The following is a 24,633-nucleotide window of genomic DNA, read 5'->3' as shown; positions in this document are numbered from 1 at the left end:
GCCTTAATTCTGATTGCATCCAGAGTTAACTCACTGTTAACACCAGGGTGAATCATCTTGGCTCATAAAAGGTTCAATTGATTGAGGTTTAAAGTCAAGAAAAAGTTGATCAATTTTGGACCACAATCAAAAAATTGAAACTGCAGATTAACCAAATCAAAACTGTAATTAAATATCACTTGATCAAAAGATACAAATCACAATCACGCATACCATTACAAGTCTTAACATCAACCATTCACATTCTCAACTCAAAAACCACCTCAACAATTAATATTCAAATCAAGAATTTCAACCACAATCAATAAAAGAATTGTCTATTCACTTGAAAGAACTCATGATGGACTATGTCAAGAAAAATTGATAGAATCTAGTTATATTGAAAGAAGGTAAACTAATTCATCTTTTAATCAATCAAAAATCAACCATTTCAATCTGATTTGATCATTTCAATAGTATGTGAATCAGATCAGCAATCCAGGTTTGTGATGAATACAGTCAAACCCGCGCAAATGCATACCTGCACAGCTGCATAACCCATGATGATGCATAAAAAAATCTTGAATCTTGATATGTTTTACTGCCAAATTTGACAACAGAAATGCATAACCCGCCAAATTTCATAGCAAAAGTCTTTCACCCAAATTATGCATTTGCGCGGGGTTGACTGTATTGTGATTTCCAAACACTTCCTTCTGTAGTTTTAGATCAATGAAGTACTCCAACTGGCCCATCAGACTCAATTAAACACCAGTTAACTCATCAGGAAAGGTTTGACTCCAAACAAAATTTATATTCATCTTCCATCCTCAATCTACTTTATTGATTTCAAGAACATCAGCCACAGATTGAAATTCACATTCAAATCAACCACATGTAGCCCACAAACAACCCACACAGTTATCAAAATCATTGATAGTTTGTCAAGAAGCAATATTGATCAAACCAGATTTCCATTCACAATGGAAATTACATCAAGTAATCTGTGGACATTTAGGATGGTTTTGATCTGCAACAACCCAACCCTGGCAATCAATGGTTTGCAACAGATGCAGGTGATCAAATTATAAAGATTTTGGATACAGCAAGCTGTAATTTGAGATGTTATTAAATGGTCATATCTCTTCATATCTTGACAGTTTAAGGTTTAGCTGTTCCAAAGTGTCATCCTTATTTGTTTGGTAAGATAAAATGGTAAAACATTGGGATTTAGAAGAAATTAAAGTTATAAGACATTTTCATGGTCATCTTACTATTAGTGGAGTTTATTCTTCAAGGTGTTGTCTTTCTTTTTGTTTTTTATTTTTCAAGTCTTTTTTTGAGTTATATATTTGATCAACCATAACCGTGGTGAAACTCACTCTGAGAGATATCTATATGCGAGATGAAGTGGATAGACAAGTCAAACAATAAACTAAAATTCTGCCCAAAAGCGTTGAAGCTTAAACACGGTGAAGGCCCGCAGAACTCATACATATGTAATCTCAGACCCGTCTACCGCGACTATCTTCGTCCGGGTTTTGCACCACGATTCCCGTGGTGTTCACTGTCATCACCCTGTGATACTTGATTCACTCGGTTTCACACTCCTGACCTCTCGATCGGAACCACCACAGTTGATCGAAGGACTGGCGAACTTGATGAAACCTTAAGAATTCATTCTCATCCTTCATAACCTGATTCAAGTCTATAGATACCAAGAAACTCTCAAGAAATCAAAACCCATCAACTACATAATCCGGATTTCGAAAACCACGGTGACGTGATGACCCATCATAATAACTTCAATTTACCACCAGTCTCATTACACTTACTTTCAGGTGCAGCTTCAGGTTTTGCATCATGTGTCTTACTTCAACCTTTAGATTGTTAGTGATTCTTAAACGAATTCCGTTTGAAAGTTTTTTTTTGAAATCTAATTGAAAGAAATTTGATTGGTTTTGGGTTTTACAGTGATTAAAACTAGGATGCAACAAGGTCAATCTGGAATGATACCATTACCAAGGTATTCTACATTCTTCATTACTTTGGTATAAAACAAATTTCTGTTTCTTCTTTCGTTTGATTGTCTAAGATAACTAATCTTTTGTTCATGTTTCTTTTGACTTTGAACTCTTCTTTGGTTGGGTTAATAGGTCTAATGTATTTGGCTTAACGTCTAGAGTGATTCAACAAGATGGATTAATAGGTCTTTGGCGTGGAATGACACCTACAATTGCAAGGTCAATACCAAGTTTCCTTTAAAACCAAACATTCAAGATCTGAATTCATCAAGATCGAACGTTCAAACCGATCTTACTTTGATTTTAGGAATGTACCAGGCGTAGCATTATATTTTTTTAGTTTAGCCGAATTAAGAAGGTTTATGACCACCATCCCACAACTTTCGCATCTTCATTCAAATCCTTCGAATCAGTTAACCCATTCAAATGTGACCATCTTACCAAGACTTTCAGCTGCTGGAGATTTGGCTGCTGGAATGATGGCTCGTACTGCTGTTGGGTTCTTATTGATGCCGATCACAGTGGTTAAAACTCGATTTGAAGCTAGTACATTTTATACTGTTTCCGCTTGATTGAGTATTTGTAAAGATTGTATCCTATACTGATGAATCCTTTGTGTTTTGAATCATAGTCTAGTCTCTATTCATATCAATCCATCAGATCAGCCTTCGTTGATGTAGTCAAACAAAACGGATTAAAAGGACTCTGGAGAGGCTTTGTACCCACGATGATCAGAGACGCACCCTTTGCCGGTTTATTTGTCTCAACCTACGAAAAATCTAAATCGATTCTACAATCCTCTACCACCCCATTGATCATCTCATCAAATCCGACTTTGATCCATATGATCTCTGCAACATTAGGTGCAAGTTTGGCTACATTGATTACGACTCCATTTGATTTTATTAAAACTCAACAACAATTAAAACCTAAACTTTATCTAAATTTGTTTCAATCTATTAAATTAATCTTGGATGACAATCATGCAAAGAATTGGAAATTGTTCTTTCGTGGGTCTAGTCTTAGATTAATTAGAAAAGGTTTGAGTTCGGCTATCGGATGGTCAATTTAGTTGAGTTGTTTTCTTTTACTAATTCTCAAGTTTGGAGCATCACTAATGGGTTTTTTTTGGTTTTTTTTTGGTTTATTAGTGAAGGATTGATTCGAAGATGGGCAACCAAAAAACCATAAAGGGCTTTGAATAATTTATCTTTTTTTTACATTTTTGAAAAATCCCCATCTATATATAATATCCTGTGTAGAACCAGGTAGCAAGTCTTTTATAAATGTATGATTGTATGTTAGTTTTATCAATTCTTGTTTTATCAAATATTCTTCTTGATTTCTAAACTTGATCTACATACAAAGACTTTGAGTAAGATACAAATGACAATTAAAGTCTATCGCTTTCCGACGTCTTATTCTTGACTCTTTCTTTGGCGCTTGGTCTACATATATACAAGAGATTATATTGAATGGGTGTTTTGCTATGAGTTTGATTACTATTCACTCGTTGAATTTGAAAGTATACAAAGTTTTACAACAATCCAGTTTCTGAAAAGAAAAAGGCTTTTTACATGGTTTACTAAAACAACAATTGAAAAGAAAAGAAAGATTAAGAATAAATTTGATGAATGAAATCAATGATAAACAATTTAAGGTGATTAAGTTCTTTACTAATCAAAATCAAATCAACCAAACCATTTTGAAAGGCGAGAGATTGATAAACTAAACTTTCTTCTAAATCACATGTTAAATCAAGTTGTAAATCATTTAATGATTTTAACCATCTTTGATTGACTTCATTGACTTGGATTGATAAGTTTGTTAATTTTTGATTAATTGAATCAGATGTATAAAACGGATGAACGGCGAATTCTTCGGAATTTGATTCATCATGATGATCATTTTCTGATAAGTTTGGTTGAGTAGAATTGGTGAGTCTTGGTGGTGGTGTGGATTGGTTAGTGGTCTCTTTAAAGGTAAGTTTTGATTTTTTGGGGTGATCGTCTTGGGTTTCTTCAATCATACTTCGTTTAGGATCAGTTCGATCGGATTTGTTCGTTGAAGAAGTCAATGGATGATCATCATGTTTAGTTAAATCAATCATCCCGCTCGATAAGAAATCCTTTGAATTAAACCCATTCGACATTGATTGATCATCTTGGATAGTTTTATCTTGAGATCCAATCGAATTCAAAAGTGAAATCGTTTGTTGTTTTTCTTCTTCATCATTCAAAAACGTTTCCACAAACACTTCATCTGTTACATCCAACTCATCAAACTTTTCAAAAATCTCATCCACCTTCATTTCCATTGGTTTACTATGACCATGATCTTGATGATCTCCAGAATGAAATTGTGAAAACGTGCGAGGTAAAGATTCCATTAAATCATGAATCACTTGAGATTCAATGATCATTAAACTTCCGATTTGTTTGGAATACTGATCAATGTATTCTTGGACTTCTTGTTCTAATCTTTCGATGGATCCTTCTGACAAAACTGATCGGAATAAGATTGGTAATAAATGGTATTCGATAAACCCTTTACTTGGTTGGGTTGTGTTTGGAAATAATGTTTTGGGTTTGAAAATCGAAACTAGTTTATGTAATTCTTTGAAAGATGAGTGTCGAGTGAATGGAGAAATCTTAAGAAACCAAAATAACAATACTTCAGTTTGAATGAAATCAAAAGAAATCAAAAGTTGATCATGAATCCTTCCTTACTATCAGAGTTGGCCACAAATCATTCTCTAGTACCCCATTCTTTTCTTCTTCAATAGCCAATTTAATTTCACCTTCAAGTTGAACTTTGATACTTGACCATTTCTTCTCATCAATTTCCATTGGATTCACCGTCACCACTCTTCCAAACGGTTTTCTTTCTTTCATACCGTTCTGAAGATGGTCTGGACAATATTGATTTAGGTATCTTTCATCTTCACATTCTTCACATCTTTGTTTTCTTTCACATGCATGAAACCTAGTCGATTTGCAATCCAAGGTGATCGAAGTGGTTAGTAATGGATAATGTTTTTCGAAATTTGGAAGTGTGTATAGATCAAATTTGTATTGATCTACATGAATCTAATCCATCGATCGAAAAAAGATTACCAAATCGTCCTATATTACATCTTAGAGTTTAAGTAAAGTGAATGAATGGGTTTGACTTACTAAAGTTTGAAAATGAATTGAAATCCTTTCTAATAATTCTTCCCAACCCCATGTCCAAGTATTGATAAAGAAAATCGTATCATCAGGATAAAAAGACATCAATCGAAGTGTGGAAAGAATAGCTTGTTCCTAACTCCGAAAAAGAGACAAAAAGTGGCGTCAAAACGGTTACCATTCAAACCTTAACTGAGAAGAAAAGAATACCTTTGTTAAGACGTCTTTCTTATACACCAAACCTGAAGTATCCAAATAAATATTATCCAATTTGATTCGATTATGATGATGATTGCTAAACTGATGAGCATGATTAAAGTCAAGAAAAGGAGCCAAGATTGATTCTTTGGTTAAAGATTCGATCCACCAAGGTTCAGCTCTAATATCACCGGTATATAAAACTGATTTATTCCACATTTGAATTAAAAACATGACTGAACCAGGACAATGATTAGCATCGAATAGAGTGATACAACATGTTTGATTTTCATCTGGATTTTCAGTAGGTTTTAGGATGATTTCAGTTGGTTTTCTTAATGATATAGCTTTTAAGAAAGGATGTTGTTGTAGATTTTCAAATTTATATTCTTTTGATTTCTTGGATGGTGATGTTGATTTTAAAGGATATCTTTGATTGAATGTTTTTGTATTCAAGATAGTTTCTTTGGTGATGAATGAACAGTAAATGAAAAGGTCTTGATCATTAAAAGTGTTTAAACCGTTTGTATGATCTGAATGAATATGAGATAAAAGATATAAAACTGATTTGGAATGATAAATCGATTTATAATCTTTTGTAAAGTTATCTGCTCTGATCAATCCATCGAATTCTCTAACTAAATCAAAACAAAAGAAATGGATAGTCAGTTGTATATCTTGTTTTGATTTGATTAGAACTGAACTGATTGATTGACTTACAATAACCATCAAATGTTGACATCCTATAAGGTCAAGAGTCAAACTGATCAAGAGGCGATCGATCGATTGTAGTTCAGTTTAAAGCACTGCCACATAGCACGACTTAATCAAGGGTTTCAATAGAACTTAAGGGTTAAGTCCTATTAAGTACATACATACATACATCGATAACCAAACCATTTCAATCAATCAAACGGTCAACGGTTTGCAAAGATCAACCAGAACAACAACACCTCAAGGCTCAACCATATCAACTCATTCTCATTCTCATCCTCATTCTCAGTATCAGTCTCAGTCTCAGTGAACATTCAAATCAAGTCAATCAATCTCAATGTCAAATCAACATCAAATCAAATCAAACCAACCACTCAAAATAATCGATTTAACTCAAGATCAACCAAATCAAAAAACATCTTCATCACTTCAACCTTCGACTTCGACTTCTACTTCCACTTCTACTGCTGCATCAGGATCAGGATCAGGTTTAGCTTCAACTTTTAAACTTAGACACGGTCCAAGGCAACAACAATTGGCTGCATTACAAGCTACTGCAAGAAGACAAGCTGAACAAAGATCACAACGTCAACAACAACTAACCATCTCACCACATCATCATCATCAGCTGTTTTCATCTTCTAATTCTTATTCATCTAATTCAACTCCTTCAACTTCGTCACTTTCGATTCCGCATCATTTTCAAGGACCTACTTCTTATCCACTCACTCCTTCTCCAAGATCAAATACTTTCTCTTTACCTACCTCCAATCATCCGAATCATAATCCGACCAATTCTAAATTCAATCAAGTTCATAATTCGGCTTATAAACCAGTCTGTATAGGTTTATTAAGCTCTTTGGTGTTAATGTTATATCCTTTGAAAGAATTTCAATCAGATATCATTGGTCCGGGTGGAAAACCTAGAGCTCAAACTTTACCCGTTAGACTTCGACGACTTCCTCCGAATGGTGGTAATGAGACGTTGAAGGTGCTTTGTCAGTCCTAATCTCTACAAAAACCATATCAAATCAATCAACTCAACATCATCAATCTTCAATTTCCCTTTGTCATTCGATCCCTTTGTTCTCTAAGCTGACATTTAATTCAAACCTTTCTTAGCGCCTTCTGATGAACAATTCGGAATGGTCGAACACAAGGTCGGTAACGTCATTGCACCTTTACTAGGTCCCATCGATTCGATCAGTGGAGGTCCTAGCGTAGGTGGTTGGAAAGCTCCAGAATCGGATGATGATGATGAAATTATAGAAACGGACGGTTTAGGAGGAAACAAGTTGAAACGTAGAGCACAACCACTTGGACGACAACTTTATATTGAATGTTGTGTGATCAGACGTGGCGAAAAGAATCCACTCATGTTACCATTACAACTCTTGGTTTTCTGTTCACCCGAATCGATCTCAGCCATAGGGGCTTATTTTACTCGTTCGAATGTCGTCCTCGAACATCCACTTAGCTATGATCCAGATCTGCACTTGGGATGTCCTTATCATAATCCACATTCAGCTCAACCGCGTGAAGGTATCGATCAAATTCGACAAAGACTCTTAGGTGGACCTGCCTATGGAACTTCCAATTTATTCCTAGGTTCTCGAACTCCTCAATTCAAGACTTATGATGCACATGAACAGGTCGATGCAGTCTTCAAATCGTTGGCAAGTGGTGTCGATCTAGATGAAACCGAACCGAGTGATTTGATTTCGAGTAAATTATATGCTCATCAGAAACAAGCCCTATCCTTCATGTTAGATCGTGAGACCCCAAAGGAAGTCAAACCCGAACCCAATAAAGTAATACATGATCCGGACGAACGAAAGGCTCAGCTTGATCACGATGAAGCGAATTTGGTGTGTTTATGGAAAAAGTCACGTGATTCTTATGGAAGACATATCGGATGGGTTAATGTGGTCACAGGGATCGAACAACTTGGCATTCAAACACCCAATCAGTGTCGTGGATCGTTACTTGCTGATGATATGGGTTTAGGCAAGACGATCTCGATAATCTCACTCGTGGCTACTACCCTAGTTCAAGCTCGGGCCTTTGAGCATAATCAATCTTCATCTTCATCACAGCCACCACAAGAAGGATCATCTTCATCGATCCAACAATTGAACACATCGATGTCTAATGGAGAAGATCATACGAGGTTAGCTGAAGGATCAACTTCAAATCCTAAAAAACGACCAAAAGAAACGAAGAGTTCAATTAAGAAGAAAGAAGCTACCATCGATCGAAACCGATTGATCACGATGAAATCACGAGCTACCTTGATAATCTGTCCTTTATCTACAGTTCAAAACTGGGAAAGTCAAATCGAAGAACACGTGAGGAAAATCCCATCAAAGACTTTGAAAAATTCAACTCAAGCTGGATTAAGTGTTTGTGTTTATCATGGTAACAGTCGAACGACAGATGTCAAAGTTTTAGCAGATCATGATGTAGTGATCACAACTTATTCATTATTAGGATATGAATATTCTAGACAGAATCGTAAAGAAGAAGAAGGTGCTGCTCAAGATAGTAGTGATGGTGGAATTGAAGAATTAGATGGATCTGGAAATTCGTTGACAGCAACCGAGTCAAATGAAAACAGTAAACGAAAGAGACCTCTGAAACGGAAAAGGAAGGGAGATGGACTTCCTAGTCCTTTACAGTCTATCGAATGGTTTAGAGTCGTCCTGGACGAAGCTCAGTAAGTAAGGTGACATGACTTTCAATATGTTTATCAGGGCTGATGAGCTTTTCGATTTTTCCTTTAGTATGATCAAGGAACACTCTACTATACAATCAAGAGCGGCTTGTGATCTCTTAGCCGAAAGACGAGTTTGTCTTACGGGTACACCTTTACAAAACTCACTCAACGATTTATTTTCATTAGTAGCCTTTTTAAGACTCGAACCATTTACAGATCGAGTGTTTTGGACGACTCATATTGGTACACCAGCCAAATTAGGAGATAAGTTAGGAGTCTCAAGACTGAAATTAATCATGAGACAAATCGCATTAAGAAGAACAAAGAATTCGATTGATAAGAATGGAAAACCGATTTTAAGTTTACCTACCAAACGAGATACGATTGTTTATTTAGAATTAGATGAATATGAAAAGAAATTTTATTCAACTTATCATCAACGTAGTCGAAAGAACTTTGAATTACAACAAAAAGATGAAACGGTTTTAAAGAATTATTGTTCGATTTTACAAGAATTATTAAGATTACGACAGATTTGTACACATATTGGTTTGGTGACGGATTCAGATGGGAAAAGTTTAGGAAGTAGATCAGGGAATGAGTTTATGAAGATTTTAGAAGGACAGAATCAATTGATGAAAGAAATCGAAAGTGAAGGACTTAATAAATCAAATTCGATCAAGTTGGTAAACTTGATGAGAGAAACTGGGGTAGGACAGTGTAGTGAATGTGGAGAAGAATTGATGATTGGAAATCCATCAGAAGAACTAGAAGAGATGTCTTCTTCTAGACCCAGTAAACGACCTAATAAGAAGAAAGCCAAAAGTAATCTTGAAGAAATTGATTCATCATGTGGTGGTGGTGGGACAGCTAATAATAATTTGAAATCGATCGTTGTGACTAGATGTCAACATTTGTTTTGTGTAAGATGTTTTAGAGAAGAGGTTTGTCCAGAATGGCCATTATTAAAAGGATCAGCAGAATGTACAGTATGTTTTCAAGTCTTGAAAGATCCAATTAAAGATATCATTGAAGTGACCGATTTAAAACTTGAAGAACCTCAACCTCAAAAATCAGAAACTTCATCATCATCAAAAGCAAAAGGAAAAGGGAAAGCAAAAGGAGGGGATCATGAAACCGAAAAGAATGAGTATGGTCATAGTACTAAAGTTCGACATTTGATTTGTGATTTGTTACCGTTTAGTCAAGCTAATCCAGCTTCGATGAATTATGATCCATTGAACATGATCTTTGATGTTCAAGACCGGCATGATGAAGAAGAGGATCCTGAGCATGATTATAAAGCTTGTAAAGGATCAGTGGTGAAGAGTGTAGTCTTTAGTCAATGGACTAAGATGTTAGACAGGTCTGTTTTGAACATCATCTTCCATCTTCTTAATCGAAAGCCAAAATCCTAATGAAGTTTTTTTCTTTCTTTCTCTTTCTTTCTTTTTCTCTTAGGATTGGAGACGCACTAGATGAATTTAATATTGGATATGGTAGATTAGATGGAACGATGAGTCGACCTGAAAGAAACAAAGCCATGGAAGATCTCAAGACCGATCCGAAGTGTGAAGTGTTATTAGTGAGCCTAAGAGCCGGTGGGGTAGGATTAAACTTGACGTGTGCTCAACGAGTTTATTTAATGGTAAGTGAATTGGTAAAGGATTCGGTTGAGATTTGTAGAGGATTGATGTGGTGATTTTGATTTTCTTTGACACTGGGAATGGGATGAACGGGTTTGGTTGGTTAGGAACCATTTTGGAATCCTGCGGTTGAGAATCAGGCGGTCGATCGGGTTCATAGGCTTGGACAAACTAAACCGGTTCGAATGATTCGGTATATTATTGCTGGATCAGTTGAACAGAATATGTTAGAAGTGAGTAAAGAAAGCTTACATGAAGAGGTTCCGTTGAATGTGTTTTTTCTTGTTGATTGATTTGGTGATTTGGTGATTTGGTTCGATGATAGATTCAAAAACGAAAAACTGAACTTGCAAAGTAAGTAAAAGTTGTCTTGAGATGATTGTATTTTTTTTTGGAAAGATTTTGATGTTTTTTTTTTGGATTCTGTGCACTTTCTTAGTATGAGTTTAGGTCAAACTTTAAGTAAGGCTGAATTGGCTAAACGTAGAGTTGAAGATTTAAGTATCTTGTTTAAAGATAATATGAAGGGTGATAAGAATGAAGGTGTTGAAGTTGTTAAAGAAGAAGTTAAAGAAGAAGTTAAAGAAGAAGTTAAAGAAGAACTTTGAAAGCTGAAAGTTTTAGTAGAAAGGTATAGAAGAAGGGTTTTTTTTCTTGGATTTTTTTTTGGGTTTGGGGTTTTTGGATTTTTGGATTTGGATCTGGGTTTGGTTTTTTTGGGGGGGGAGAAGGGAAAAAAGAAGGAATCAGTTTAAAAGTTCAAAAAGTTAAGTTTGAGAATGTTTTTTTTACAAAAGTCTTTAGAAAGGTATTTTTCAAGTTATTATTTGAATGGTTTTTTATATATCTTATTATAACATCAACATATATATATATATATTGGATTGGGACGGGAGAAGGGAGAAAGGGAGAAAGGGAAAATCAATGAATTTATTTTATACTTATTTTTTTGGTTTTGCTTGCTTGATTGTTATTTTTTGAAGATATAATTTAATGATTCATTTCTACATATATAGATTTTCTTTTTTTCTTCATTCAATTTGTTAAAATGTGTTTTTGTTTTTCTTCATAAAAAAAACCAATCTTGATTTGTTTTTTTATCTTGATTTGTTTGTTTTTTTGTTTATAAGAAATATAATTTTTGAGGATTTTTTGGTTGGGAATTGGGTTTGGTTTTGAGGATTGGATGGGTGGATTGGAGTTTTTATTGGTTTATTGATTGATGTGGTATGGATTATGAAAATTCTGATTTGATTAGAGAATCATTTGAATGAAGTTTTAATTAGGTTTCTGTGGACTTTCTTGGTGATTGGATTTCAACTGAGGCTGATCTGCAATGATTTTAAACAGAACCACCTGGCAACTGTAGCAAAAACAAAAGTGGACCATTCCCTTTGAATATGTAGAGAAGTTCCTACCTCTCATGGAGTGATCTTAATCTAGATGGAATGTGAAACTGATCACGGAGACTTCTGTGACAGTGACACAAGGGTAGATTTTTTTGTTACTGAACTGAAGCTTTTGTCTGAGGAAAGATGAGAGACCTGGAAGTTGTAGTGGTAGTGTCTCTATTCTTTGATCAGCAGTTGAGGGGCCCAATGGCAATAATTGCCTCAGAGGTTTTTCATTGACTGCTCTTTTTTCCTTGAATTGCACAAAGCCATTTTTTTTGGTGGGTAGGAGAATTCAAGTGCTTAGTATATTCTGCCATTGTTTGGTTACCAGAAAGAGAGCTGATATAGCAGGTAACCTCATTTGTTGCCACATATGATGATTGATCAGAAGCTTATCTTATCTGAAAGGTGTTGTTGCAAATGTAAAATTTCATATTGAAATCACACTTGTACATGAAAGCTCCTTCACTGTATTTCAAATTTAGAATCAATTTGATGATTAATTTATACTTTTGCATTTTCCATATATCTATGTACTCATCATCTTTCAACTTTTGATGATTTTGATCATCATTTATCAAATGATTCATGAAATTCACAGATCAGATGCCTCGCATCTCAGGGCATCTGATCAAAACACAACATGTGTGAATATACTCTAATGGCGCAGGCTAGTGATAGAGAACACCAGGCGGCTTAAAGATAACAGATTTAATTGGGTATAAACAATCAGAGTGATTTGTCTTGTCTAATTTCAAGAAAAAAAGATAGAGTACCACTTGGATGACGAAATGATGATCATAAATCATCATCAAAAGAATAAACCAAAAATGAAAATATGATTTCCAAAAACCCAAAAAGGAAAAAAAATCCATAAAAAAACATCAAATCTAATGACCCACCGACCCACCCCCCAAAAACCTCGTTTTAATGATTAACCAAACCGATTTTTTAACATCTTTCAATCGTTTTGTTTTCAATTGATGATGATGATGATTTCTTATTCCAAATCTTAATGACTTCTTGGTTTAAACTTTCAGCTAATTTAAATTCTTTTAACCTTTTTCTAATCTCAATTAATCCTTTCTCAAAATCAAAATCATTTTTAAGATCGATTGATTGAATGTTTCTTTCATTTTCATTCACCATAATCTTATGATCATCTTTAAAATCTTCTTGATGATTAGTAGTTGAATAATTTTGAATTAAACTTTCCATCTTATTAATCTTAATTTCTAATTTCTTCTTAATCCTTAATAAAATCTTTAACAATGATGGTTTTTTCCTAAACTTTTTCTTATTAAAATTATACTCAAGTTTATTAATCAATTTCGTCATATCTTCTTTTTGATGAAAATACCAATTGATTTCTTCTTCATGAATGAAATCTTCAAATCCTCCAAGATTCATCATCTCCCTAGGTTCATCCTTTTGAGGTGGGTTTACTAAATCTTCTTCTTTTATCCAACTTTCAATCAATCTGCTTTGTTTGAAAACCTTTAAAATCTCTTCATGTGCTTCAATCGGTTCATTTAATTTCATCAAAGATTCCACAATCATCGTTAAATAATCAATCCCACATGCTTCATTCCAATAAACATCATGTCCAAACCGATTAATCAAATCTAAATGTAATTCTTTCACCAAAAAGAAATTCCCAACAGATGCTGCTGCTCTTGCTGCTCTTAAATACGCTCTAGGTCCATGATCGTCTTCTTGATCTTGGATTTTTAAAGTTGTATTATTGAGTTCTTGTTGATCAAGAAGTCGTTGAGAAAAAGAAAGTAGAATCGATTTAGGTACTCGGATGGCCACTAAACCTCCTAAGACTAAACTGATCAATAAACCTGTTAAAACTAATCTATAACCAAATTTGATTTCACGTTCTAAAAGATTGAGTAATCCGATCAAATCGACTTCAATTAATTTTGTCCAAATCAAACCGATCAAATGATTACTTCTCAAATTCAATTCTCGATCTATAATCGATTCTCTTATTAATTTACGTATTGATTCTGATGAAGATCCTATCATAGATTCGATTCGACTTAATTCTGATATCATCATGCTTGATGGTTTCTTCTTCAAACGTTCATCTTGATTCGAATCTGATGAATTGTATACCATATTCAAAAGTGTTTCTAATTGATGATAACCTAATTCAGGATGATTCCTATCGATAGTCAAGATGGATTGATTTTTAAAAATATCAAAAGGTTCATCAGATAGGTTTAAATCGGTTTGAAAACTATTCTGAATGTTGAAATGTATCTTTTTTTCTAACCATTCTCTCATATACCTCGTATACTTTTCTAATTCGAGTTCTTCAATTAAATTCGATTCTTGATTAGACTGATATAAATCATTTAATCTAATTAATACATTTCCGACTTGAATGGGATCAATCAAGCCTTTATCGCAATTAGAATCAATCAAGGCATCTAACCAAGCTCTAAGGATATTTTGCATACTCATCAAACTTTGATCAGTTTCTTGAACTTCAACCAATTTCAAAACTTCATCTAAACCTAAAATCTCGTATTTTAACTTAAGGATTGAATGAGATTGACTAATTCCAATTCTTGAGACTCTATCTTCCGATGCTTGAATCAATTCATGTAACTTTTGGATTTGTTGAACTTGATTCAAATCAGTAGATTGTTTAATCTTGATGATTTTAGCCATCAAGAATTGATTTAAACATTCATCAGACCAAACCGATCCATCTAATCCAAAATCATTTTCGATCTTTAAAACTAATTCGATTTGATTCAACTTTAAATAAATCAATAACAATTTCTCCCAAACCAATTGATTGACTTTAAATAAATTAGGTGGTAAATTAGATTTCAATGAATGATTCGAAAAACCCGGTTGGGAATCGGATCGGTTGTTGATGAGTTTAAAGACTTGATGACCTAATGAATCGAAATCAAACATATTTAAATAATTTAAGGCTCTATCAAACCTACCCCATTTAATTAAGATTTCAATAAACTCTTGTACAATCGATTCAGATCCGATTGGATAATTTAAAACATGTAATGATTTCATAATCCGTCTCATCAATCCCATTCCTTGTCCTAATCTTGATAAAGATTTAAATATCTTTGAAATCGAAAGTAATGTTGAACGTCCATTCTTTAAATTAAAGGTCGTATGAAGATGTTTTGAATAAAGTTCTTTGAATGCTGAATAATTGTTTTGGTTTAAATACTTTATTAAGGTTTCTGTGATCGTATTTAAGGTGAGGTCTTGATGATAATTAATGATGGAAGTAGAAGTAGAAGTAGAAGTGGATTGAAGAATTGGTAATGATGGTGAATTGGATTTTAAAGATAATGATGGACTTGTTGGCTTTTCTTGATATGCTTGAAATGTATTAAGATCTGAATGAGAAATGATGATGAATTAGTCCATGAAATGAAAAGTAGAAACATCACAAATCAACTTACTAGGTTGTTCGAGTTGTTGATGTAAATGCTGGTACTGATGCTGATGCTGATGATAATGTTGATGAGATGGTATTGTTTTTGTAGAAATGAATTGAATAAGATGAAGTGAGTTGAATTTGATTGGACCATTCTTGATCATCTTCCTTCAAGTGAAGTTTCCTTTGTGAGTTTGAATTCCAGTTTGGATTCTGTCACTCTGAGGTGTTCTTGGTGAGTTTGATTTTCCTAGGATCCGTATGAAGTTTTGCTTTCTTGGTTTTCTGGAACTTTTCCTCGAAACTGGTCTGACAAGTTTTCCGTCCTTGTTTTGGTTGGTTTGATGGTTTGGTTTGATGAGTTTTCTGATAAATTTTGATCACCGAAGAAATATCCGAATTGGAACCTTCTCGGCCCCAAGTCTCTTCGGGTCGGATCGGATCGGATCTTTGCATCACTTTGAATTCTGCCATCATTCTTGACTTTTCACCATCCAACTTATTTCCATCTGTTCCATCAACTTGAAGGAATCCTCACCACAAAGATTACGAAACCTGGAGATTTACCCAAGAAACCTTCAAACCATCAAAAAAACTAAACTCCTTGAATCAATGTCAACTACATTTAAATCACTTTCAAGAAGAGAAGAAGACGAATTTCAAAAACAATCTAAACTAATCGCATTAAAATCTTGTGATAAATTAGTATCAGGTCAATCTTTTTTCAAATCAAAAACAAATTCCTTCATTTTAACCATACAATAGGGTTTCTTTTTTTCGATGAAGATCTTGATTGATTTTTTTCCTTTTGGTTTTTGGTGGTCTTTTGGAAAATGGAATCATATAGAATTTGCAAATTGTTCAACCAATCGAACGTTTTCGGTTGTTTGGTCTTGTCGTTCACAATGGAAATCATTACAATCATGTTTAAGAACAGAGTAAGTCAGTCCAAACCTTTCTTTCAAATCTTTTTCCCACACAGAAACCCTTGATGATATCTCTCAAACCGCTTACAATATTTTTCTAATTTTCTTTGGTTTTGGATTAAATAGAATGAGTGAAGAAAAATTAGATCAAAAACGATTAGACTTCATTCAAAACCGTCAATCATTACAAGTACCATATCAAAAATTATAATTCAAAAAAATGAATCATTTATTAGAGAAACTCATTTGTAAAAACAAACTTCTTGTGTATTCCATTCAATGATAAAAATGATTTGCATTCTGATATCTTGATGAGGAAGACAAAATGAATATAAAAAAACGGCAAATAAATGATATATATTGTAAAATAATATTTAAATTCTTTCAACCAAAAAACAAAACCCTATACAAAAAAAATCAATACCCACAAGAAAATCTAAATCAAAGAGAACCCCCCAATGGTTAGAAAGCTTGATTCTTCAATAAACGTTCACCTAATGAACTCTTAAGTAATTCATTAGCTTTAAAACTACTTCTAACCAATGGTCCACTAGCCACATATAAGAATCCCATCTCTTCTGCAATCTGCTTCCATTTCTCAAATCGATCAGGTGTAATATATTCAGTAACTTTCATATGTCGTTTGGTTGGTCTCATATATTGACCAAATGTCACGACATCTACATCAATCTTTCTTAATTCTAAAACCCCCCAAAAAAAACCACCGAAACCAAAATGATAAGTAAACGTTAAGAAAACATATTGGAAAGCGTTGGATGTTTGCTTACCTCTAAGAGTTTCAAGTATCTCTTCATCTTCTTCTCCTAATCCTAACATCAAACTAGTCTTAGTGATCAATCCATTAGGACCAAACTGTTTAGCAAAGCTTAAAGTCTTTAAAGATTGTTGAAAGTTTGCTCTACGATCTCTTACTGAAGGAGTCAATCTTTCAACCGTTTCTAAATTATGTGCAAAGACATCTAAACCTGAATTAGCAATTAAAGTAGTAGATGTTAATTGGTTTGGACCGGCAAAGTCGGGCGTTAGAGCTTCTAGTAAGATTTGTGGCGCTCTGGTAATTGAGAAAAAAATGGTTTGGTTTAGTGAATGATTAGGATGGGGTTTGGGATTCGGGGGTTTGGACTTACTTTGATTTGACTCTTTGGATGGTTTCTGCAATATGATGAGCTCCACCATCAGGTAAATCTGTGAAAATCAAACCGATCAATCATGGATCAAAAAAGTTTAAAGAAAAGAATATAAAACTAACCATCTCTATCTACACTTGTCATGACAATATAACCTACTCCCCATTTACTGATCGCTTCAGCTGTGTTTTCAGGTTCGTTCGGATCAAGTGGAGGAGGTCGATTAGAAGTTTTAATAGCACAGAATCTACAAGCTCTAGTACAAGTATCACCCATTAACTATTTTAAATTTCACAAAACAAAAACCAAATTAACTTAAATCAACATTAGTTTTTCAAAAGAATCTTGAATCGAAAAAAGACTGACCATGATTGTAGCAGTAGCTTCACCTTTGTCTCCACCCCAACATTGACCAATATTAGGACACCTAGCTTCTTCACAAACTGTATGTAATCCTAAACCTCTTAAATCTGATTTGATTTTATTATATGAAGGTGAACTTGGGATTTCGGTTTTTAAAAAACTAGGTAATCTTTGATGTACTTTAGGAATCGAAGTTGATGGGATTGGGTTTGGATTTAGTTTTACAAAGTCTTGGAATGTTAAACCGTCTTTTGGTAGGCTTGATGATGAGGAAGTTGAGGATGAGGAGGTGATTGAATGGGTTGAGAAACGTTTGTAGAGTGATTGGGGTTTGATGTTGAGCTTGATAAGAATGATGTGTGAGTATGATGAGGTTGAGATTTTGAAAAGAACTGGTTGAGACTTACGTTCTGTTTGATAGAATTGATGAGATGATGATGATGAGAAGTTGAAGTTGATAACATCTTGCTTTCTTCGATTTGATTTGATTTGGTCGATAAGAAGGAAAGAAAGAAAGAAGAAACTTGAATAGTGCAATTTAATTTTCGAGTAGATAGCAAACTATCGGATCGGATATCACAGCCGGGTACAACTGTAAGGATTTCTTGTGATTTGACCTCAAAGACAACCAGACCAGCTCATCGAACCAACAAACAAACTATATATCATTCATCCATCAAACTACCTCAACCATACCAAGCAAACACCAAATCAATCAATCAACCAACCAACCAGCATTGAAGTCTCTTTCTCATCATGTCAACTCAATTTGCCACAGTCACCTTGATTGTTGGAATGTTAGCAACCGGTACATCCCAAGATCTTCTCCCTCAAATCAAATACCAAACTCATTTGTCCCTTATATTCCTTCCCATCCTAATCTACTCACCAAAGGTTGCTCAAACAGTCTCTGGTCAAAGTTTCAAGACAAACAATGTGTAGAGTAAGTTCAAACGGTCATTTGTTTCAAACCAATCCGACCCACCACACTCAACATTTTTCCATGCCTCTCTTAATCCTGTAGAAACTGTCAAAACCCAGACCCTTCAACTCATCAACACTTTGAACAACCAGTATGGCAAACCCTCAACATGTTTGCCGGCGAAAGTTTATGTTTGATTGCATTTTATCTAATCAAATACACATTCAAAGCCAGCAAACCAATCTCACTTCATGATTACCAACCTATTCCAAGACATTCAGAAGAAAGTCAACCCAGAGGATCTGAAGATCATCCTATCATTTCAGATTCATTAATCCAACCTATTCATTTAAATTCGGATGATCCATCGAATAATGATCAAACCCCTTTAGCTGTTCATGGTCCTACTCCTAATCCGATCGTAACTTCTTTAGAACCTAATCAACTTACTGTGATGTCTTCTCAACCTGAAACGTTTCAACTCATAGGGATCCAGAAAATGATCTTTTGGTTACCTACGATCTTTGATATTTGTGGTACAACTGTTAGTGATCATCATCAATCTGACTCATCTAAATCGATTCAAACCATTCATGATCTTTGTTTTTTTTTCGTTGGGGATTCTTTTCTTTAGTTAATGAACGTCGGTTTATTATTTGTTCCAGTTTCGGTTTTTCAAATGATCAGAGGTGCCTTACCACTTTGGGTAGCATTCTTTTCGGTTATTTTTCTTAAACGAACCTTTAAAGCTCATAAATGGTTAAGTTTATTGATCATCACTTTTGGAGTCGCTCTTGTCGGATTTGCTGGTTCGTTACAGTCTAAAGAGAAAACTGAGATGAAAAGTTTAGGTGCAGATGATGGAACGAAAACTGTACTGGGAATCTTTTTGATTTTCTTTGCTCAAGTTTTGTAAGTCTTTTTTAAACCGCTTTTTTGTCAACAAATCATTCAAATCTTATTGATGAATGGATTTTTTTTCCTTTAGTTCGGCAAGTCAATTTGTAGTTGAAGAAAAGATTATGACAAAGTATGAAGTACCTCCATTAGAAGCTGTTGGATTAGAAGGCATCTTTGGTCTCTTTACTACTGTGATAGCTATTCCAGTCTTACATATCTTTATTGGATCTAAACCGGCCGGTCGAAAAGGTTATTTCGATGCCAACGAAGGATTTCATCAAATCATTTCAAATTCTCAAATCCTTTGGTCTTCATTAGCCATAGCGATTAGTATTTCAATGTTTAATTTTTGTGGACTAGCAGTTACTAAACATATTTCGGCAACTGTTCGATCGGTGATTGATACTTGTAGATCGATTGGGATTTGGATGGTTTCTATTGGCTTGGGTTGGGAAGTCTTTAATGGATTACAACTCTTAGGGTTCTTGATCTTGATCTTGGGTACATTTTTGTTTAATGAGATTTGGGTTTATCCGATTTGGTTTTTAAATTTTTTGGAAACTGTCTTTGGTTTTGAACTTGATGCTCCTCAACATCATCAACGTGATCAAAGGTTGGATTGACGTGTCGTGATTTTGTACTCTTTTTTGTTTTTCGTTTTTTTGGTTTGTTGTACTTTTTAGTTTTTTTTTTGATCTCTTTACATATCTTATCGTTTGTTGTAATGCAACCCATTTAGTTTTTAAAAGCAACCATTAAAGACAAACTGTGCATTAAAACTATTTTTCTTCAAATATGAAGAATTCAACTTTCACAACCGCGCCTACAACGCTACAAGCCCAGGAAGATTACGAGACTTCAAGGATACGATTGAATGAGTGGAACTCAAAGTTCAAGACCGGCTTGTGTTGACCATTTTGACTGTTTTACTGGAAAATCTGGAATTCCAGCCAGCTACTGCTATATACAGTCGTTCTCAGAAATGTTGGAAAAATCCAACATCTCGAGCTGAGGTCGTGGTCCCGAGGAGGTGACTTTTTCATGACATGTGTCACGGAAAAGTCATGGCAGCTGTCGAGTGGAGATCAGTGTCCCTTTCACCAACCTCAACTCCCTTGTGTCCTCTCCATGCCATCCTTCCTCTGATCCTCAACTCGTGTTACAATCCCTTAACCATGAAATCATACGTTTTCACCGTTTTTCTGAAGAGATCAGTCCGTTAGCCTGGCCATTGGCAAGATAGGTGTGTGGTCATCGAGGTATGATGGAAAGTAAACGAATTTTCATCTTGAGATACCTGTCAAAATCAAAGTTTTTGTCAGTGTTTGTATCTGCGTGTCCCTGCTCAGCGCACGGACCCCGAGCTCAGCTCGAGATTTTGCATTTTTCCAACATTTCTGAGAACGACTGTACAGTGATTCGAGATTAGCTTGACCAAATCTCGAGTTTTTTTTTTTTTGCCAATACAGGCAATTTTATAAGCATAGCCTTCAAACGGGTCAGGCTAATCAGCCTGCCGCGTCGTGAGCAATAGCAGCCCTGTGCAAACCTACTGACCAGCGCGGGCCGCTGGCCGCTGGCCAGTACAGCTGACACCATAGGTATATGTAATTACAGATCCGTCAACGCAGTCACATTTCAATGTGCCCGATCCAATGTCCCGTGTATTGTGATCTCCCCAAATGAACTGACGGTTGCCATGCACTCCCCTTCTGGCGAAGGTGGCAAAGGTGGAAATACAACAAAGATTACCACAGGCCCATGGAGAGCCGTCATCGGGTGTGCGCCGTCATTCCTCTTTAAAAAATCCGCGGAAAGATTGACGAATGATATGAGCTGGCTCAACGTTAATTCCTGATAGGTATCAGGGTATAATGTGGCCAGCCGTGACATAAGGACTTTGACAAGCATTATGTGCGGAAGTTGAAGCTGAAGATTATATGAATAGGGTCCAAAGTGATGAGTACGAGAACGACAGAATCACTTTTATGGAAGGCGGATACGAAGTGCTACGAGGTGATTTGCTTAAGATTAAATAAAAGCAAGACCAGTTCTGTCTGTAGCCCAGCTGGTACAAAAAGCTTCAAACAAAAGGTTTGAGAACAATGAAATCGAATCAGAGCGGAGATGAATTGTGTCATATGCTGAGATTCAGATTTCACAAAACAGTTTTCAGTTTGTACTCAATGTTTTCTCTTTGGGTGTACGTGCTTCTAAAGGATGTGTCCCCGAGTAGACATTTATAATTTTAATGTTCTATCATCGGCGAGCAATTCCTATTGGTTGGAGTGCTCCTTCATTTGTGTTGTGACGGGCAAGACCAAATGGAACGTTTGTTTTTGAACGTTTGTTTTTATTTTGCATGAAGTCACATCGCATTGTGTGCGTTTGACAAAAGTTTCAATATGGTGTAGTGAGGTATAGTATGGGGATTTGAAAATGTGATTATAACTGATTGAATGGACATTGGATGAGGACGATTTAGGAAGGTTTGGTGCGGTTTGGTGTTGCTATGGACTGAATTTGTTATTTGTTGTGTATCCGACAGTTTGGCAGATGGAGGCGTGTGACACGCAGGGATATTCAAATACATGTGAAATGCCCCTGTACATCGTGTGAAATGACCAGCGGCTGGCCAATCTCGCTGGCCGGCCAGAAGGGTTGCACAAGGCTTCGGTTTCTCTGGCCGCGTCAGACCAGGGATGCAGGTTTGAGCAACTCACGCTCACAATCGGGATGCGGGGTCCGAGGGACTCATTTTGAGTACCGACTCATCTACGGACAGTTAGAGTACAAAACTCTAACTGTACCTAGGGTTAGGCGTGCCTTGAGGACGGGACTCAAAACAGGCTTGTCCGCGAGTCTTTGGCCAATGGCACGACTCAGTAAGTTTCCAGACTCACTTATCCTCCTGCTCACTCAAAGCAGGAGGATAAGTCCTCGGTGTGCGAGGACTCATTACTCATATGAGCACTCACACACCGGCGGGGATTTTGATGCCCCTTGAACATCAAGGGGCAGACTTGGGTTTTTTCCTCGGATTGCTCACTCTCACTGTACCACCAACGTGTTGTAAATGGAAACAACAACAACAGGGAATCATTTATTTCTGGCTCATCACAAATGTATTTACGAATCTTTTCATAAGTTGTATAATATAAGGCTGGCAGGATTTTTCTTAAGTTAAGATTGAAAGGCCACCACAATTACTCCTCTAAATCCATCGAAGCATCATCATTGGTGAGCCAGTGCCTGATTAGCACAAGATGACAGATGATGTCGGTGTGGAGACGGCCTCTGGAAGGCACTGCTATATTACCGGATATCGAAAAAACTCGCTCAACTGAGGCACCAGAGGCAGGAATGGTGAGGTGCTGGAGAGCAATTTTGGATAAAGTAGGAAGCGCGCCAGGCTTGGCCATACGCTGAAACATAGGGCGATGTCAGGAAAAGCACATGAGATAAGTTATATTCAAGATATGAAAACTTACCGTCCAGTATTGGCCCACACTCTCATCAGGCAGGAGCGGCTCCTTTCCAGAACAGTAACGGTAGACTTCATCCAGTTCTTGGGTGGAATCGTTGATCGGGGCATTCGATTGGCTGCCCAACAAGGAGTAAATCGCCTGAAGTTTGCTGGCTACAGGGCGACGGTCAGCTGGAGGTGGTGGTCCTTTGTCACGGGCACTTTCGGTAGGGCTGGGCTTCCAGAGGTCATATTCTTCACGGAGGTACTTCTTCGCATGAGCTTCGACTTCTTCATGATCGTGAAATACAGAATTGCGATTGTAGGGATCAAGGACGGTGGCCACCAAGGTCTGAACATTCGACTCCTCACGTTCCATATACTTCACTAACTTGTCTTCCGCGCGTTTGCAAGCGCGGCCCCAAGCACCAGGCACGGTCTGGTGCTTCCGCAGTACCTTCTGAAGAGCCCACATAGTCGGCAGGACCCATTGCTTGGTGGGTTCGTTTGACTGGAAAACTTGGGTCGCGGACTCGAACATTTCGAGGACTGGTCGCATGTATTCGATCAATGCCCAGTCTGATTGAGAGATGGTGAATTTGGCTCGTTTAGGGTCTGAAGAAGTGTACAGTTGAATTGACTTCTTCAGGGCGAGAGTGCGTTGGACCTGACAAATACCAGAAAGTAAACATGGTCAAATTGGGAGATGAACTTGGTAAGTCGGAGAGTTTCAAAATACTTACGACGTAATAAAAGTAATTCCATCGAGTCGTAGGGCAGCTAAGAGGCAGTAGAGGAGGGTCTTGGACGCTATCGCGAATCGTGATGTAGCACTCAAGTTCTAAGGGACTCTTGCGTATGTGCGTATCCAAAGCTCGGATACGGCTCACAACAGTCGATTTCTTCTTTTGATTGCCGCCAGGAGCAGAGGAGGGCTGGTCACTGACGGTTTCGGCGAATGGCTCCTGAGTAAAATCAAATACTTGATAATCGTTTTGAGTGACACCGTGAACGTCCTGAGATGATTGATCAATTGAAGAACCAGCCCCTGGGGCATCGTCATCCGTCATTGGGAGTTCGTCAGGCTCAAAAGTCGCTTGAGGTTCGGCCAATCCCGTGGTCTCATAAGCTTGGATATTGGCCTCAGTTAACTCTCCCATTCCTTCCAGAAAGTCCTTCGCGACGAGGTTGATGACATGACACATACACCCATGGAACCGAGAATCAAAGGGCCAATGGATGCCTATCTCCCTGTATCGGTCTCCCAAAATACGAACCATAGCACGATTAGAAGAGGCGTTGTCTCCCGTCACGGAGAAATGGTTTCGCAATGCCCCAACGTGTTCGAGGGATTCCCAATAGACCTGGGCCAACTTTTCGCCTGTGTGGTTCCCAGCCAAAGTCTGGCATACGACACATGAAAACAAAGAAAGATCAGCACACATGAAATGTCCACCGCTGTATATATAAATTAAATGTACCTTGAATGCGAGCAGTCGACGACAGAAAAGACCCTGAGAGTTAAAGAAAAAACCATTGATTGCCATGTAAGTGTGAGAAAAATCGGCCGAAGTCCAGCAGTCGGTTGCCGTCGATATTGAACCAGGGACTCGCGCAATTTCGGCAATGAGTTTCTT

The 24,633-nt window shown here is 36.5% G+C and overlaps 6 protein-coding genes across 6 annotated transcripts; 4 read left to right on the top strand and 2 right to left on the bottom strand.

Annotated features, from left to right (window-relative positions):
- Positions 1-711: 711 nt before the first annotated feature.
- Positions 712-1,345, top strand: MELLADRAFT_87663 (uncharacterized protein; the record flags this gene model as incomplete). The annotated part of the gene is made up of 6 exons (XM_007410887.1): positions 712-716; positions 767-771; positions 881-985; positions 1,050-1,103; positions 1,187-1,277; positions 1,324-1,345. 6 exons carry the CDS (start codon positions 712-714, stop codon positions 1,343-1,345), a joined length of 282 nt encoding a protein of 93 aa, XP_007410949.1.
- Positions 1,346-1,621: 276 nt separating this feature from the next.
- MELLADRAFT_116706 (uncharacterized protein) lies at positions 1,622-3,075 on the top strand (the record flags this gene model as incomplete). The annotated part of the gene is made up of 6 exons (XM_007410888.1): positions 1,622-1,757; positions 1,821-1,868; positions 1,954-2,005; positions 2,136-2,222; positions 2,311-2,563; positions 2,635-3,075. The coding sequence occupies 4 exons, from the start codon at positions 1,968-1,970 to the stop codon at positions 3,073-3,075; spliced, it is 819 nt and encodes a 272-aa protein (XP_007410950.1).
- A 252-nt stretch (positions 3,076-3,327) lies between these two features.
- MELLADRAFT_77991 (uncharacterized protein) lies at positions 3,328-6,113 on the bottom strand (the record flags this gene model as incomplete). The annotated part of the gene is made up of 5 exons (XM_007410769.1): positions 3,328-4,653; positions 4,733-5,092; positions 5,180-5,308; positions 5,384-6,009; positions 6,092-6,113. The coding sequence occupies 5 exons, from the start codon at positions 6,111-6,113 to the stop codon at positions 3,619-3,621; spliced, it is 2,172 nt and encodes a 723-aa protein (XP_007410831.1).
- Positions 6,114-6,422: 309 nt separating this feature from the next.
- MELLADRAFT_87660 (uncharacterized protein) lies at positions 6,423-11,055 on the top strand (the record flags this gene model as incomplete). The annotated part of the gene is made up of 7 exons (XM_007410889.1): positions 6,423-7,083; positions 7,208-8,801; positions 8,869-10,167; positions 10,263-10,449; positions 10,555-10,680; positions 10,773-10,801; positions 10,887-11,055. The coding sequence occupies 7 exons, from the start codon at positions 6,423-6,425 to the stop codon at positions 11,053-11,055; spliced, it is 4,065 nt and encodes a 1,354-aa protein (XP_007410951.1).
- A 5,239-nt stretch (positions 11,056-16,294) lies between these two features.
- On the bottom strand, positions 16,295-18,206 carry MELLADRAFT_72050 (uncharacterized protein; the record flags this gene model as incomplete). Its single annotated transcript, XM_007410768.1, has 6 exons — positions 16,295-16,898; positions 16,986-17,269; positions 17,346-17,403; positions 17,468-17,624; positions 17,712-18,050; positions 18,116-18,206. The coding sequence occupies 6 exons, from the start codon at positions 18,170-18,172 to the stop codon at positions 16,660-16,662; spliced, it is 1,134 nt and encodes a 377-aa protein (XP_007410830.1).
- A 152-nt stretch (positions 18,207-18,358) lies between these two features.
- On the top strand, positions 18,359-20,287 carry MELLADRAFT_48630 (uncharacterized protein; the record flags this gene model as incomplete). Its single annotated transcript, XM_007410890.1, has 5 exons — positions 18,359-18,516; positions 18,603-18,651; positions 18,733-19,174; positions 19,265-19,542; positions 19,619-20,287. 5 exons carry the CDS (start codon positions 18,465-18,467, stop codon positions 20,151-20,153), a joined length of 1,356 nt encoding a protein of 451 aa, XP_007410952.1.
- Between the last annotated feature and the right edge of the window lie 4,346 nt (positions 20,288-24,633).

The sequence above is a fragment of the Melampsora larici-populina genome (assembly GCF_000204055.1).
Source record: "Melampsora larici-populina 98AG31 unplaced genomic scaffold MELLAscaffold_22, whole genome shotgun sequence".
Taxonomy (NCBI): Eukaryota; Fungi; Basidiomycota; class Pucciniomycetes; order Pucciniales; family Melampsoraceae; genus Melampsora; species Melampsora laricis-populina.
The sequence above is the reverse complement of the archived record's forward strand: the minus strand, read 5'-3'. Positions and strand labels throughout refer to the sequence as shown.